Source organism: Apiospora aurea (genome assembly GCF_038362705.1).
Source record: "Apiospora aurea strain CBS 24483 chromosome Unknown utg000006l_segment0_segment0, whole genome shotgun sequence".
Taxonomy (NCBI): domain Eukaryota; kingdom Fungi; phylum Ascomycota; class Sordariomycetes; order Amphisphaeriales; family Apiosporaceae; genus Apiospora; species Apiospora aurea.
In genome coordinates this window covers 2901036-2917820 of record NW_027117393.1, presented here as the reverse complement: position 1 = coordinate 2917820, position 16785 = coordinate 2901036, and the positions used below count along the sequence as shown (strand labels likewise).

Here is a 16785-nt window from a genome sequence, read left to right as displayed (position 1 = left end):
TTTAATAACGTATTATTAACTGCCTAGGTAGAGCGTCCAGGCAATTGCTCAATTGGAGCAGGCAGAGAGATGAGAGACCCGCCAAAGACGATCAATTTGATGGGCTGGGCTGGGCTGGGCTGGCTGGCCGTCTAGCCTAAGAAGTAGAGCACAAGAGACGAGTACTGTAGATGCTGGCTGCATGTGGCATTGAATGAATGCTGGCTGGCATCCACGATGTCGGTACATAGCCTCCAGCCGCAAAATAGGCGTGTCTTCGCCCACATGCTCAAGTACACATGGCATCTTCTACCGTGCATCCACCAGACTCACCTGCACGACGACCTATACAGTACGTGTCAAGAAAGATTAGCCCCCCTCCATTGTTTACCGAGAAAGTCAAAGTATAGTGAGAAAATCTATGCCTATAAAGGTTAACTTTTGATGAAACTGGTATAGATTATACGATAAGAAGCATAGCATTCTTTTGCCTTTCGGGAAACAATGGAGGGGGGCTAATCTTTTCTTGACACGTACTGTAATCCAATCCAGTCCATAAAAAAAGAACCGCAACCCACACCCGCATACCGAACCGAGGGGGAGAAAAGCTGGAGGGGAATACGGGATGGACTAACGCGGGGTTCACACCATGTTTTTTTATACGCCTTTATGCCGACTAGGTAGACACTCTAATGTACATCATCACACACACCACCCCCGATTAGCGACGCCGATGGTCGCGAGAAACCTGTCGGCATTGGTCTGATTCCTGGCAGAGCTCGTTCTGTTCCTGGGGAGTTCATGTATGCCCGACCACCGCCATTATTGATCACCACCTCGGTCCGCCTTCGCTGTGCATCCCATCTGATCTGCTGAGAGCACTGCATTGCAGCCCACGCAACACACGTAACAAGTGCGGTGGGTTGCTCCCAAATTATGTAACAACTACCTATGTCAAGACCGCCTTTTTGCGAAAAACCCAAAGGGACCAGAGCCGCCTTGCAGCACCGGCTTCAAACAAGCGGGCGTACATAGTTCCAGGTAAACAACTGCGTACAACCTGTTGGTTGTCTGCTTGCGGATCGTGTACACCGAACGCTGGTGTAGCATAAGAATATAGCCTCTCTCCCTGTAATCTTGACGTGGCGCTCACCGACCTACCTCGTGACCGTAAACAAGTGCACCTATGTAAAGTACGAAAGAGATCCAATGCAACCCTAGGCAACACACATATCCCTATCTATCTAGCTGAGGTGCATACGAATATAAACATGCCTCGATCATCTTGGCACTCACCGTCTAACTTGCATGAGTCAGTAGCCACGGAAACCCGCAAAGAGTACTGGCCGCTCATACGAAGCTCGAAGCTCGCTCTGCATCTATCTGCAACTGCAGGAGACTCGACGTAACCGATACATAAGGCGGGCCAGAAGATGCAGCAGATGATCCGACCTTGGGCCGTTGCTGTGCTCTTGTCTCTACCTACCTAGGCGAGGAAGGAAGCGACGAGACTGAAACGCTCCTCTAAGAGTGTCCCTCCTTATCAGCCTCCTTGGCTTTGCTCACTGTGATGCCACAATTCTGGCTGCCTCAAGCATTGCGTGTGCAATCGTGGACGATAACTGGCCGTCCTATGCCGTTCAGCCGACCAAAGTCCCGCTGCTTTCCAAAGCAAACCCCTGTCCTGATGACGACACCGGGACCATGACCCAGACACACCTATTCCAGGTCTTCTTATCGCGAACCATTCCACCAGGATTGAGTTGCATCCTGTCAACCGTACAGGTCTGTCTCAGATACCAACATGGACGCAGCAGCCTCTACGGACAAAGGAGATGTCATGGCGCTAGCTGGGAAAGTATGGCAATAGTAGACAGCTAGAAGAATGGGCTTGCATAGGCGGAAAGCAAAGGGGACTGGGGGAAGAGTCCGCAGCAGAGTCCGAGACATGCATGCAAGCGCGATGGGGGCATCTTCTGAACCTAGCCGACTCGGATGGCTTGGAGCGGAATCCAGATTGACAGAACTGCCACATGTGCGCAAACCGCAAACCGCAAACCCATTACGCCGAGTTGCCTTGGCTACGTTAGCTTTGGGTATAGCGCTGCGTAGATCACAGCCTTGCAGGCCTTGTAAGCTGTAGGAAGTAGTACTACTATACAGTTAGAATTTGACACAGGAGGCAGGGGGAGGCGTGCGGTCCGCTGTCTGGCTGTGCTGCGAGAGTAAGAGCCAAAATCCTGGGCTTCGTTCGAACGGTTCAGCCCGAAACCATGACGATCTTGGGAGCCTTCCTAGTGCCTCCTACACTGTAGCATGGCATTGTTTTTTGCGCAGCAAAAGCCAATAGCGGCAGGAGTTATCACTGTGATGCGCCAGACCAAAGGCACCAAGGGCAAGCCAAAAAGCAAGCCGACACGACTCAGGTGGGAGCAAGAAGGGATGGTGGATACTGGCTGACGCTTGTATCGGCCCTTGTTGAAACGGCCCCTGTTCAAAGATAGCAACAAGCGGCCAAGTGAGAGGGAGTTTGGCGAAGCCAGTAAGCTCTTTCCTACGCCGTGCATGTTCCATGGTTTTGTTATGGGGCCATTTAATATATGGGATGCTGGCTCGAGCCTGGCCAGAGATCCGTCAATTCAGGTTACAGAACATCCTGTCCCCTGTCCTGCAAGGGTTGGCGATGATGTCGTGCCATTAGCTGTGGGTTGAACCTCGAATATACCCCCCACAGTATCTATCTTAAAGTTGTCTCTCCTTGCCCTGCCCCGTCCCGCGAAGCTCCTTTATCCTCCGTCGTTGATCCGCAAAGCTTTGAAGGGTTCACCTCGACCAATTCTCGATAGCGATTACTTCTCCTTCGGGAGTGCTCAGTCGAATTTCGCGACAGACGTTCAAATCGGCCACCACAATGCGAATGAAGTGCCTTATTTGGGCTTGCGCAGTCCCAGCGACATGTGCTGTTGAATCTGCGCAACTTCCTGTGGCCTACGAAGAAATTGCAACTTCGATATCGTATACCGAACCTGCAAACACCACCGACAGTAAGCAGGCCTATGCAGCAAGCCTCGTCGAGAAACCATATTGACATCTTTTCTCTGCAGACATCATGTCGGCAATGCCTTCAGCCAAGATCAACACCACAAACACATCGAAAACGATATCTACTGCCGCGGCCGACCTGCCTGCGCCAGCCCTGGACAAGTCCATGTTCAGCTTGATTGTCTTCGGGGTCGCAGGGCTTTGCCTGTTGTAGGCCACCCAGACTGCGAACCGCGAAATGGCAAAGATGCGCACGAGGACGACGCAAGACCACGACGAAGTATGAGATACCCACTTGCATAGGCATGGAGTTTGTTTTTTGGCGGGACTTATTGGAGGAATCTACTCGGAAGGCGTTTATTTAGGAGAGCACCTCGATGCCTGAACTGTTTACCATGGAGTTCGGGACTGGAGTACTAGGGTTTCATTGCTCGGCAAGCAGAGACTTCGTAAATGAGATTTTTCCATTATTCGAAGAACATCCCACGGAAAACCCCTGATGCATGTTGGAGACGCCTCGCCGCAGACCACGATAATTCTTAGTGTCGCGAGCTGACTCGGACGTTGTGCCGGACCTAATCGGGACCTGGAGAGTATCGTATTTTGGTGGTCGGGAGGTTCCATAACGGGAGCCGGGAACAGTCGGGGTGAAGACCTCTCGGCGTACTCTGTTTGGTGATGAGGCGTAATGTGTTGGCATGCTAATCGAGCGGCCTAACCTGTCGTGGCGCAGAGCTCTTGAAACTGTGCGGCTTATTGTCATGTCTCAAACTACTCGGGGTGTAACTAGTACTCCCATGTGAGCTCTAGGTGCTCGAGTGTTTCTGTGCATTGCCGAGAAGCGGATCTGCCATATAATGCCTGATTATAGTCGTTCGGAGGGAGTTCAAGCGGCGACGGGGACCTGCTCTACGGGTTGTTCGGGGGCTTGAGGGTCCGGATCAGGCTTGGGTAGGTCGTCCTGTGCGTGAAGGGTATTGTTAGCCTGGGGACATAGCAATTATAACTTGCAGTCGGGAATTCCTTATCAAAGCCTACCTTGTCGTAAATGACACGGATCATAAGACTGCAGCTGCCGCAGACGGCAATGTCATTGGATTCGTCCTGCAAGTCTTCAAGTGCGATCTGGAAACGATCGCCGCAGGGGCACGGGTAGTGGTATATTTGTTGCGCCTCGTCGAACTCCATGTCTTCTATCTCGACTTCATCGTAAACAGCGATCTCCTCATCGGCCGACATGATTGCAAGTGAATGGACGTCTGTAGGGGTTTTGTTTATTGGCGTTTGGTCTGTCGCGTCAAGTGTCGAGAACAGGATGCGAAAATGCGATGAGTCTTGGGGGCAATACTGGAAATTTTTGGGCTGAGTGAGCCCCGCGGCGGCCAGCCGTCAATCAGCGATTGATATATTGATCCGTCACCCCTCGCGTGCTAGGCAAAGTTTAACAGCCACAAGTTGCCACCTAGGGGCATCAGCCACCTTTTTCTAATCCCTTAGCACTCTCCAGGGCTTGCTACTGGCCTCAACTGGGCTCAACTGGGCTCAACTGGGCTGCTGATGGGCAGAAAGCCTGGGGTAAAAGAGCTGACAGTCAACACTAGCCGCATGCAGTCTACGCTGGGTGATCCATCACTCTTCCCCAGACACAGACACGGGCGGGAAAGCGCTGGCAATCACATGCTGCAGGTTGCGCTGCGTCACCAGAGCCCAGCAACAGCCCCCAGCCAGTGAACGAGCCCGGACAGCCAACCGTCTCGTTCCATCCGCCGAGGGATCTCACCTTCAATGTCCGTTTCCCAAGCACGAGGTCCGTCCGATTGAAGACGAATGGCGACAGGCTCACCCCATTTACGTGCAGTCACGTAGTAATCGCACAGGCATCGCAACCTTTGTTGCCCCCTTCACCATTCTTTGCCTTCACCTGATCGATTGATGTGTGTTTCATTTCCGTGTTGTAACACCGATGTTGCCGTCTACATCCTAATGCCTGAGAGCCCACTCCTCCACCTCCGTTCATTCCTCGGCTAGCCGTCGTTGGAATCACCTACCACCCATCAGCGCTCAACAACGGGATTGCCTACAACGCGGTCGGTCGCTGTTGCCGACAATGGCGGCTCAGTCGAAGCTGGTGCTGCCCGAGCGGTCGATTAAGAGCATCGTCGCGCAGTTAACCGACCTATACGTCAAGAACCGGACGCGCATATCGCGCGCTGTCTATCTCACCCTCCTCGTCGCCCTCGTCAACCGCGTGCGCCATGCCATCTCCGAGCAAAAGGCTGCTTCGGCTCGCGAGGCGGCCAAGCGTCGGTCGGGCACAACTTCGAGCGAAGGAGCAGATGTGACGGCAAAGAAGAAGGTCGAGCTCAACCGCGAGTTCTTCCGCTCCCTTCTCCGGCTGATGAAGATTGTGATTCCCGGTTGGCACAGCAAAGAAACGCGATTGCTGTTCAGTCACAGTTTCTTTCTAGTAATACGAACTTTGATCAGTGTGAAAGTCGCAGAGATGGATGGCGCCATCGTCAAGGCGCTCGTCAAAGGCAACGGCCGGGAGTTCTTGATGCGCATCATGTGGTGGATGCTAATCGCCATGCCTGCGACCTTCACAAATTCGATGCTTTCATACCACCAGGCCGAGCTATCACTAAAGTACAGGACAAGATTGACTCAGCATATCCATGACAAATACCTATCACAACTGACATTCTACGGCATTTCCGCCCTGGACGATCGGATCAAGAACCCAGATCAACTGATTGCTGTTGACGTCGCAAAATTCTCTAACAGCTTGGCTGAACTATACAGCAATCTGGCCAAACCACTACTTGATATGGTATGTAAAAGCTGAAATCCTGTTTGAAACTATAGATGGCTAATATCCACCAGACAATATATACATGGTCCTTGTCGAAGAGTGTTGGCGGAGAGGGTGTCGTGTTCATGTCACTGCTCGTACAGCTGTCTGCAAACGTAATGCGCGCGCTCACGCCACCGTTTGGCAAATACGTAGCAGACGAGGCCCGACTAGAAGGAGAGTTCCGATTCCAGCACTCGCGGCTCATTGATCATAGCGAGGAAGTTGCACTGTATCATGGGCACGAAGCTGAAAAGGACACGCTCGATAAAGGCTACTTCACGCTTATTAAGCATGTGAACTACATCCTGCGTCGGCGATTCTACCACGGGGTGATGGAAGACTTCGTCATCAAGTACTTCTGGGGTGCACTGGGACTGCTTCTCTGCAGTGTTCCTGTTTTCTTCAAGCTGCCGGGTCAGCTCGCTGGCGGAGTCGTTAGCATGGGTGACAGGACCGAAACCTTCGTCACCAATCGTCGAATGCTGCTGAGTGCCTCAGACGCATTCGGGCGCATCATGTTCTCCTACCGAGAAATTATGGAACTCGCAGGCTATACGTCACGTGTCGCTTCGTTGCTTGAGGTCATGGACGATCTTCAGGCCGGCCACTTCGAGAAGAAGCTTGTCTCTAGCTCTGGAACCGCAGAGCATGAGGCTGTGCTTCAAGGTCGCGGTAAGGTTGTCGAAAGCAAGAATATCCAGTTCATCGACGTTCCTATCATCTCGCCGAACGGCGATGTCTTAGTAAAGGCACTCTCATTCACCTTGCGTCAAGGGGACCATTTACTTGTTGTTGGTCCTAATGGCTGTGGAAAATCCAGTCTCTTCCGCATTCTTGGCGGCCTGTGGCCAGTATACGGAGGCACTGTACACAAGCCGCCTTTCTCCGACATCTTCTATATCCCACAACGACCTTACCTCTCCCGTGGAAGCTTGCGGCAACAAATCACCTATCCAGACAGTCTGCGCACGGTGCGTTCTCGCGGTGTCACTGATGCGCAGCTCCTGGACATACTTAAAATCCTCAACCTTGAACACCTCGTCGACTTGTATCCGGAAGGTTGGGATGCCGAGGCGGAGTGGCGTGATGTGCTCTCTGGTGGCCTGCAGCAGCGTGTTGCCATGGCGCGCCTCTTCTACCACAAACCGCGATATGCCATTCTCGACGAGTGTACCAGCAGTGTGACGCTGGAGACGGAGAAGATCATGTACGATAACGCGAAGGCGCTCGGAATTACCCTGATGACGGTGAGCCATCGACGGAGTCTGTGGAAGTACCACAGCAGGATTCTGCAGTTCGATGGACAGGGCAACTACGTGTTCACGAAACTCGACGCCGACAAGCGGCTGAAGCTGGAGGATGAGAAGGAAGACCTCGATGTGCTACTTCGGCAGGTGCCGGAGATCGAGAGAAGGATTGGGGAGCTGACCGGCTGAGACAGGGGTATACCATTTTCCATTTTATCGATGTAGGTTGTACCATAGCTGCACACTCGTGGAGACGGCAGTACCCCGTGTTTTCGAAGATGGACTGCTGTAATATGATTTGTATTCATAGGCCATTTCCTTTCATCTCCTTCGTTCGAACTTGCCGGTCCTTGGTGTTATGAGATGCCTTCATGGTCAGCGTTTGGATTTGCACATTTTTGCTATCGAAACAGGCCTGCCCAGCATGCAAGTGAACCGGCATTCAGGCCGAATGTCAGAACCCTCATCACTCTTCACGAAGGCTCTCCTCGGGCCGACTCACTCGCACTCTACTAGGTGCCTGACACAAGACGTATCGTTACCACTAACATTGGTCAGCTGCCATGAGTAGTATTCTGTTAACGGTATCTTCAACATCCCCTCCTCCGACCGCCCTGGAGTCCATTACATATCATACTCCACAAGGTAAGCCTTTGGGTTCTGGTATTTCCGGATTGTCGCAGCTCATGAGTTACGATGATTCCTGATCTCTAATAAACCAAATCCTCGATGTCCTTCGTCACAGGATCACACGGCATGGAACAACATTTGGTAAATGGGTAGCGCTATATGTAGATCAGAAGAACTTGCGTCATGTCGGACATTAAGCTGTATATCGTCTGTTCTTGCTCGGACGTTTCACATCCCACACGCGCGCATATTTTCAAAATTGACGTAGGCTATTCAAGGAATAGGAAGTTTTCCCAAAGCTGACTATGCAAGGTGCCTGCTTCCTTTGAGGATAGCCCATCCCAACTCACTGGAATCGTTCCGGTTGCCAGTCACTGGGCCATACCAGTGACCTTGCGCGGGCCCCCCTATGATGTAACAAGAAGTTCCCATGGCACGAACAGCGGGTTTCGTATGCAGATACTGTGACCTGACGACAGTCAACGGATAATGATCCCGACACTTTGGCTCGAGATTTATCAGCGTGAGGATATTCGCAGGGATATGCTGTCCACCTCCAGACGTACCAAAAGGGGACGATGCCAAGAGTGAAACACCGCTAGTGGGCAATCCGAGCTCTCATGATATCCTCGCGACAACGCATATGTCAGTTATTCACAATGTCGAGTTTCTTGAATTATATCATAAGCTCGTTTCTGACTTAACCATCCAGCCAGATCGCACCGCTTGTGTACGGGAACAAGGTCCGCCACCTTGGACGAATTCCCTGTAGAAGGAGGATAAGCCTGCCAGGAAAAGTGTAGCTCCTCGGTCTCGTCGCGATGGACCTTGAATGAGGCCTCAGCTGGGCGAAGGGGATATTTTAATCCCTCGTCGTCATGCATTTAGGGTCGCTGAGTGTAGCATTGGGCAAATGGATCGGCGTTTACATATATATCAGCGCCCAAGAGAGCGTTCGGAATGGAAATATCTTTGATTATTCGCATCACAATTTGGACATGATACCCCCCCCTATTGATCACTTTATTCAGCTGCCCACAAGCCCACACACAAACACACAGTCTTCCTGCCTCTTGATCACTCTACACTGGTCATCGAATTTAAGGATATCAAGATGCACTCGTCGACCCTCACTCTCATTCTGGCCTCCAGCCTGGCAGGTTCGGCGGTGCTCTCAGGCTCCCAAAGTCTCCCTGCATCTCCGGCGCTGTCTCTTGGAGCGGCAGGCGACACTCCGACCGGACCACCCCCGCCGCCTCCTTCGGGAAGCCCGCCACCACCGCTGCCAGCCAAGGCCAAAGACCAAAATGGGTATGATCCCGCGCCCGCCCCCCCCACTTCCAGATCTCCTCACTATTATTCTTAGCTAACCATTGTACACACCATGAACAGCACGGCAGCATGTGCGCCCCCTCCTAAAGGCAAAGGAGATGGCAAAGACACTGGCAAGGCGCCTGCCGCACCATCAGCTCAAGACCATGGCCAGGTAGGCGGTAAAGGCACTGGAGCAGATGCCGGCAAGGTTACGGGTAGTCCTCCCCCGGCTAAGGGCGGTGGTGGCCAGTCCACGGGTGGTGGGCCTGTTGGCAAAGGAGAGGGCGAGAAGGCGACAGGCAATGACCCTGAAGGCACAGCGGGAGGAAAGGGAGCAGAGTGTGGCCCCGCTCCGGTAGGTAAGGGCCCCGGGAACGATACACTCAACTCTTCTCCTCCTCCGCCGCCGGCCAAGGGCAAAGGCCAAGGCGAAGGGGACAAGGATACGAACGGCTGTCCCGCGGGCAAGAAAACAGGCGGTACGTTGCTTTGCCCTCGTTCGACAGTTGCCGGTGGCTACTGCTACCCTGTTCCTGTGTTCTTACTAATGAAATCATGAGAAATAGGTAAGCAGAGTGCGTCGCCCTCGCCCTCGCCCTCGCCGCCGCCGCCGCCGCCGCCTCCAGCCAAATCCGGCGGAGACTGCGCACCACCAGCCGCCAAGTCAGGTGCTCCTGCACCGGCTGCGAAGCAGGCAGGTGGTAGTAACCTTGGTTCTCGAGAGCTTCGCGGTCTGCGACGAAAACGTTCCTTCGATGTGTCTCGATGAGTTCCAACAGAGGGCCTTCAAAACCACTCCCCTTGCTATTCAAGACATCCTTAGGCAGAATGTGTTATACTACCTACTCTACCATTTATTAGGCATATTTGCAACTCGTGTCAGGGATATCGTAGCACTTACAGGAGTAAAGTAAACGTTTAGACTTCTGTCTTTCCAAGGGAGTCAAAAGATGTGCCCAAGTGATCTGCTTCTACAAAACGGAACTGTTTGATTGACAGTCTCCCGTGTTAAAAACCTACTTTTATAGTGTCCAGGCTGTTATGGCAAGTAGCTATTCATTCCAATAAGACGCTTTGGGACTTTTACTCAGGTATCATACCGTCCCAAATTAGACACTGCAACAGACGCCACAATTCGGTAGAAACTCGCTCATCCTTAATAGTCATTAGATTGGACGCGTCGAATAGTCGTCTGGGGTCTGTATATGAGCCACGGCTATTAGCATATATCTACAAAACTCAGGCAGCACTCCTTTCACACAGCCGGCGGCATCCTCAAGTTGCTGCCTCACCTGACGGTTGAGAAATTGCTATTATAGGGTTCGGTATTAGTGGGGATAGAGGAAGTTTTACCGATTAAGCTTTATTCATAGCCATACTCTGTATACCATTCGGGTCATTTTTTTTGTTGCTACCTCGGGCCCAGGGCCTCATGATACGAGAAAACGATTTTTCATGTTTCTCGTGCTTATATAAACGAGTCATTCTCCTGTAGTATATAAGAAAGCCCTCTCCTACTTTACTTCCAACTCTTCATCCTCCCGATTATTACTCTCTTCTTGGATAGCCTGTATTCATCCGTGTTCAGCTACTTGCTCTTCCACACTCGAGTCTTCTTCTTCGAACAATATTGCTATACCTCTTAGCTCCAAGCTTGTTCAGTTATCACTTCATAATGGATACTTCTACTGTCGAACCTCCGTGCTCGTCCACCACTCTGGCGGCGAGCCAAGACACTGCTTCTTCTTCTTCTTCTTCTTCTTCTTCGACAACAACAGCTACTACTGCTACCATTACTACAACCACATCATCACCACCTAAGCAGGCTACAGCTATCACCAAGGAGAAAACCTGGCAGAGACGGGACATCGCCTCCCTCAAGACCCAAGCGGAACTCGAAGCCGACGGCCAAGCCGCCGTCCTCTGGAGCGGCGCCACAGGCCACCCCTGCATCATCATGGACCTGGCCCCCGACGGCCGCCACGCCCTCGTGACCGCCGTCTCCTCCTTCCGGTCAGGCCCGCACAACGGCTACCTGCCGCCCTGGAAGCAGAGCTGCCACCAAGGCAAAGACCCGGACCGGTTCCGCTCCTTTGCGGGAACCGAGCGGTGCGAAGGCTCCTGCCGCAACCTCCTCTTCCTCGAGGGCGGCCGGCAGTTCCCCAAGAGCCGCACGGCCTGGGTCTACGCCGGCTGGGTGCATCTGGTCCCCGTCGGGGCCCTCAAGCCCTTCAAGTCCGCCGACAAGCGCGCGCTGCGGCTCGAGATGCAGAGCTGGATCGATCTGTACAGGCACCAGTGCGCTGTGACCCCGACCAACAGCGACAGGTTCCACGACGCCAAGCTCCTTCCCAGCATTTATCTCCCCAGGTCGTCGTCTCCTCGGACTCCATCATATTCGGGCTCGCCTTCTTCTTCTTCTACTACTACTACTACTACTACTACTAGCACACTCGAGAGTCGTCATGGTAGTCCTCCTTTTCCCCTGCACCGGCTTCTCCCCCAAAAGCTCTCGTCCACATCAACAGCCCCCTCACCTAGCCAACAACAGAACCCCTACTATGGCCCAGAACCCCGTCCCAGCCGTTCCGGCGAACAACTACGCTCAATACGAGAACGTTGCCGGCAACCTCACCAACGAGCTACGCTGCCAACAGACCTATCAGATGGCAACCCTTTCCCAACCGCATCAACAACAAAGCTTTACTACCTGGCCTCAATATCCACAGACCCAACAAGGTTACACTCGGTATTCGCATCAGTATCAATACCGGCAGCAATACCAGCAAGCCCCGGCCATGCATGCCAGCCAATACCAACAACAGCATACAGGCTCCTACATGGCGGGCACACGAACATACACGCACAATACTTGTGTCCGCTATTGAGCACCTGGATCATCTTTTTCTTTTCTTTTCTTTTTTCTTTAAAACCAAAAACCAAAAAAAGAAACAAGAATTTACAACGTTAATTTGAGTTGAGTCTCGGGGACCTTGATTTACACACACAGACGCAAGCGATCTTTGAGCGAAGGAGTTATTGGTTAGCGGCGCAGATCTGTTTGCTTGCTTCTTTCCGAAGCACAGGGCTTGTTGGAGTTATTTGCTGGGATATATATACCTTTTGACATTTTATATTCTCGATGGAGAATCTTGTTGCTGGACTTTTTGTTGGGGATTTGAAGAGAACATTGGCCACAGTGTGCAGATGGACTTGGGCTCTAGACGGATCATGCAAAATTCATAATATCAGAACCACATTCCACCAACCGTGGTCTTCTTAAAATCACCATCGTGTTCACAAGAATACGCCACTCGAGTTTCTCCCTACGACCTCGATGGCCATAGTCAAGTAGCGTTGAGTAATACAAGAAGTGGCCAGTAGACCACTATAGCACTAGACAATGAAGCAATATCATTCAGCTAAGTTAAACATCCTGATAAGTGCCTTGCGATTCACGGAATATGTTTTCATTGTACATGAGCTAAAGCTACCAAAAGAAGACGCTATGCAGTTTTCCCAAATGCTATGCTGTAGCGCCCTTGAAGTGCTTTTGTAGTTTACCCCGACCCCCCCCATTTGAGCGCCGTCATAGTAATAGTAAAAGTAGAGAGGATAGATAGTAAGTAACCCATTTCGCGCCAGACATGCATTTCGAGGTATCATCCATGGTATATCATCCAGGTGTCGTCAGATGCGCTCAAAAGGAAAAAAAAGGAGGAAAATAGAAAACCCGGAAAGGAAATGTGCCGCCCGTTTCTCCCCAAACACCCCTGTCCAAATATGCTTTGCTTGCTTACAACTTTCGCTTAAACATGTACGAGCCGTACATGCCGCCAACTTCGGCATTGGCCATGGGTATCTTTCGCATGCCCCAGAACGACGCTCCCAACTTCCACGATCGCAGGCCCGAATCGCGAGGTCCATCCTCGGGCGAATGCCGCCGGACCATCCAGGCTCTGCTTCCAAACTCCGTGACCGTCCAACCCAGTCGCTGAAGGGCCGGCGACTTCGACAGCCGGCTGTAGAGGTTGTCCGTGACCTCGACAACTTCCAGTGGCGCCGAGAACTTCTTCATAATGGACATGCTGTTGCTGAATAGAGTGCTGAAATCCAATTCGGCCGCAGAGTAATCGGACAGGTCAAGATACTTCAGCGTGTGGGGCACCCAGTCGAGTTGCATCTGCACGTCGTCGTCATCCTCGTCAGGCACGAACAGCCGGTCGATATCGATGAGCCTCAGACCCCGGCCCAGCGCAAGCTCTTCCAGGTGCTTAGTCAACGGTCTCAACAAGTTGACATGCGAATCATCCATCTTGCTCCCCTTCAGACTCAGCGACCGCAAGGTGGGTGGTAGGGTCGGGAGAAGGCGGGTGACGTCCTCAACGTCAAACAGCTGGTGGCTACGCGCATCGGATGCAACACTGAGGAAGACCAGCGACCCATTGACTGCAGGGTGTGTTGCCAAAAACTCTATCACCACCTCTGCACTCAACAACGCGCACTTGGCCAGGTTCAGGTGCGTAATTCTGGCGGTGTGAGGAATGGACATGAGGGCTTCGTCCGTGATGCGGGTGCCGGCAACGTCCAAGTGGGTCAGGTTGCCCAGCGTAGGCATGAGCGTCTCGAAGACCGCCGACGGGAGGTTGATGCACTTGTGAAGCGAAAGGCGGGATACCGCAAGGCTGACCGGCCACTCAAATTTCGGTATGGCCGACATGGCGGCCTTGAAGTTGCCGGAAGAACATCCCGTAAAGTCGACGGCCTGCAGGCGAGGGAGATCGAGGAACAACTTGCGCAGAACGTTCTCGTCGATCTCGTCATCGATATGCTCCTGAGCCAAGAACTCGCGTAGATATGGCGTGAACTCCAGGCACTGAAGCAGCGTCTCAGGGGTCAGGTTGCGTGTAGTGGAACGTTCTGCGGCGGTGGTGAAGAGTGTGGTAGGGTTGAAGTGACTGAAGTCAAGCCTTCGCACAATAGTGCCCAACTCTTGGTTCTGGGAGACATGAGCCAAGAACTTGCGGAAGATCCGCGAGTGGGGGATGGTAATGTTTCTATACAAAGCATGGAGAGTTGCCGTATGCAGCGTCTTTGAAGTCAACAACAGTGACATCAAATCCACGTTGCGAGCAGAGATGCCGTTTGGAGGCACGTCCAGCACGAGCAAGTCAATGATGGGACCTAGAGTTGTCTTAGTCAGGGACACACTTCAGTGAAGGGGGATGGGTTCTGATATCGGGGACCGGCTTACCGAGTAGTTCCAATGGCAGCCTCTCGATGGGCGCCTGGCCTGCCGCTGGTCGTCCTGGCAGCTTGGACGGGGTCGGCTTGTTAGAGGCGGGGGAGCGGACCATACGATCCGCAAGGCCTGCAAGTCACCAAAGCTCCGGCTTGCCTGCCTCCCTCTGACATCGATCTGCTTCCATCCTTGGAAGCCGTCAGCGGCCACGGCGGGGAACCAGCAGCCATGGAGCTTGCTCTGGGGCTGAGTTTTGGGCGGTAGGAAGTGTCGGGTAGTTGTAGTGGTAGTGGCCATCTCCGGAGGCGGCGATGGCGACAGCAGCAGCGAGGAGGAGGAGGAGGAGGAGGAGGATGGGTGGTGGGGGTCGTCGTCTTCTACTACGGCGGCCTCGGCGGGTTGTGAGTAGGACGAGACTTTTGTGCTGGTGAAAGTTTGGGCAAGGTCCGAGTCGTTCTCGCGTACGGAAGAAAAAGACGAGCGGCCGCTGCTCTTGTCTGATGAAGACCTTCTCTGGCTAAGGTCGGAGCCTTCCATGGCGGCTTGGTAGGGGACGGGGGCAGGTTTAATAGATCCCTGGGAGCGACAAGGCTCTGGCCGTGCGATGTCCGGAATGTTGGTCGATGCTGGGACCATGGTGGGTACACACGCGCCAGAGGGTTGCCAGAGGGTTGCCAGAGGGTTGCCAGACAGCAGAGTAGACGAGACGAGGGTGCGTCTGGTCAAGTTGGGTTGGAGCGGGAACGAGAGCAGCGCGGCAGGTTCCAGACCTTTGCAAGTCTTATTTGTTATTTGCGATTTAGCTTCCGAGCCAGGTTGTCAGTCCTCCGGCTTGTTGGAATAGCAATAATAGCCGGCAGGAGGGCCGGGAGGGCCAGGAGGGGGAAGTGCAAGTGCAAGTGCAAGTGCCAGTGCCTGTTACAAGGCCTTTGTCGTGTCTCAAGCCGCAGCTGGGGACGTTGCGGATCGATCTTTTCTATTAGTCAAGGTGCTAGGCTTTTAGGTAATGTATTGCTGGCGAGATGCGGGGAAATAATCAAACGGGACGGAGCCGTGCAAGATTATTAGTACGTAGGCAGTTGCGAATACCTAGGCCAGCAGTTGACACGGCAGACACGAGAGGGAGCGAGGGGGAGAGAGAGAGAGACAGGTCGTGTCGAGAAGGAAGTCGAAGGATGTTGTTTCTGGGTTCGCTACCGGATGCGTAGAGCAGAGCAGAGAGCAGAATCGCCTTTTTTTTTTTTTGGTTACATGTAAGTGACTTATGTCATGTTATGTGGATACAGCACTGATGTATCTGCTCGGTTAGAGAGCTTGGCTTTTGCTTTTGGGGGCCTTCTGTCACACTGCCAAAAAAATAAAAAACCGCCTGGAACCTACTGGGTGTACCTGACTTATACGGGCATACAGCAGCAATACCTTACCCTACTTTTATTAATGCAAAAGACCAAGTAGGTACCGAAGGCACTGGGCCATGAAGAAGAAAAGACGAAAAATTTCCTTTTCTTAAAAGCACGCCGCGCCCGCCCGCCCCCCCAGGTTGCAGTGCGAGGAGAAAGCCAGCTTGGGTTTCCATTAACAACGGATTGGGTAATGGAAACTAAGGAGTCATTCACCTTTGTCTGGTCACCAGGTCACCTGAGCCAGCAGGTCCGAAATAAGGCCAACCGCCAGAGGCTCAGAGGGGGCCGTGGCAAAGAGAAAAAGGAAGAGGAGCAGAGGAGGGAAGAGGCCAAGCAGCTACTCTCTACCTACTTTCTGCGTTGTTTCTATTGGGTCAATCTTAAGTAATAGGAACCCTACGACATCCAGGGGTGACTATTACGCAACGGCACAATAGAAGCCAAAGTAGCCTATAGCAGCCCTTCCAGGCCCCCTTCCAGCCCCCCCCAGCATCCTACACCCTAACCTTAAGAGTGCACTATTTTTATGGTATTTGGTATTCGCTGTCTGCTGCTGCGCGCTGCAGCTAACCTTACCTCCGGTACCACTCGCGCGAAACCCCAATTGATTCCTTTTTTGCCTCTGTCTCAGTCGGGAAATCCGGGGTAAAGCCTAATGCTAATGCGCCGCGGCGGCTCCCTATAGCCTAGCCTACATAGCCATGCCCCTTGTATATCATCAAGTACCTGATGCACGTTGGGGCCAATACTACATAGTCGTCTCGTCCATCCATTCACCGCATTACATAAACTAGAGCAAACATAGCGTCATTGGACATCATTACTGTCTGACTTCCAACCTCTCACGTCTGACAACTAACGACATATCAAAAAGAGCAAACAAACCCCGAATAAGGTGTAAAAATAAATACAAAATACAACCCAATAAGCCAACAATTAATTATACAAGAACCCTCGTATCGATCACATTGGCCAGTCCGTCGCCATAGCCGATCTGGCGAGACATCATTTCCATTCCGGCATGCGCACTAGACCTCTCTGACTTACCTGCCTACCTACCTGCCTACCTACCTT

The 16785-nt window shown here is 52.6% G+C and overlaps 5 protein-coding genes across 5 annotated transcripts; 3 read left to right on the top strand and 2 right to left on the bottom strand.

Annotated features, from left to right (window-relative positions):
- Window positions 1-3907: 3907 nt before the first annotated feature.
- Window positions 3908-4260, bottom strand: PG986_009467 (diphthamide biosynthesis protein; the record flags this gene model as incomplete). The annotated part of the gene is made up of 2 exons (XM_066845689.1): window positions 3908-3982; window positions 4060-4260. The coding sequence occupies 2 exons, from the start codon at window positions 4258-4260 to the stop codon at window positions 3908-3910; spliced, it is 276 nt and encodes a 91-aa protein (XP_066698087.1).
- Window positions 4261-5128: 868 nt separating this feature from the next.
- Window positions 5129-7311, top strand: PG986_009466 (ATP-binding cassette sub-family D member 2; the record flags this gene model as incomplete). The annotated part of the gene is made up of 2 exons (XM_066845688.1): window positions 5129-5851; window positions 5905-7311. The coding sequence occupies 2 exons, from the start codon at window positions 5129-5131 to the stop codon at window positions 7309-7311; spliced, it is 2130 nt and encodes a 709-aa protein (XP_066698086.1).
- Window positions 7312-9136: 1825 nt separating this feature from the next.
- Window positions 9137-9835, top strand: PG986_009465 (uncharacterized protein; the record flags this gene model as incomplete). The annotated part of the gene is made up of 2 exons (XM_066845687.1): window positions 9137-9545; window positions 9633-9835. 2 exons carry the CDS (start codon window positions 9137-9139, stop codon window positions 9833-9835), a joined length of 612 nt encoding a protein of 203 aa, XP_066698085.1.
- A 906-nt stretch (window positions 9836-10741) lies between these two features.
- Window positions 10742-11514, top strand: PG986_009464 (uncharacterized protein; the record flags this gene model as incomplete). Its single annotated transcript, XM_066845686.1, has 2 exons — window positions 10742-11371; window positions 11437-11514. 2 exons carry the CDS (start codon window positions 10742-10744, stop codon window positions 11512-11514), a joined length of 708 nt encoding a protein of 235 aa, XP_066698084.1.
- Window positions 11515-12862: 1348 nt separating this feature from the next.
- PG986_009463 (uncharacterized protein) lies at window positions 12863-14944 on the bottom strand (the record flags this gene model as incomplete). The annotated part of the gene is made up of 3 exons (XM_066845685.1): window positions 12863-14250; window positions 14321-14381; window positions 14426-14944. The coding sequence occupies 3 exons, from the start codon at window positions 14942-14944 to the stop codon at window positions 12863-12865; spliced, it is 1968 nt and encodes a 655-aa protein (XP_066698083.1).
- Between the last annotated feature and the right edge of the window lie 1841 nt (window positions 14945-16785).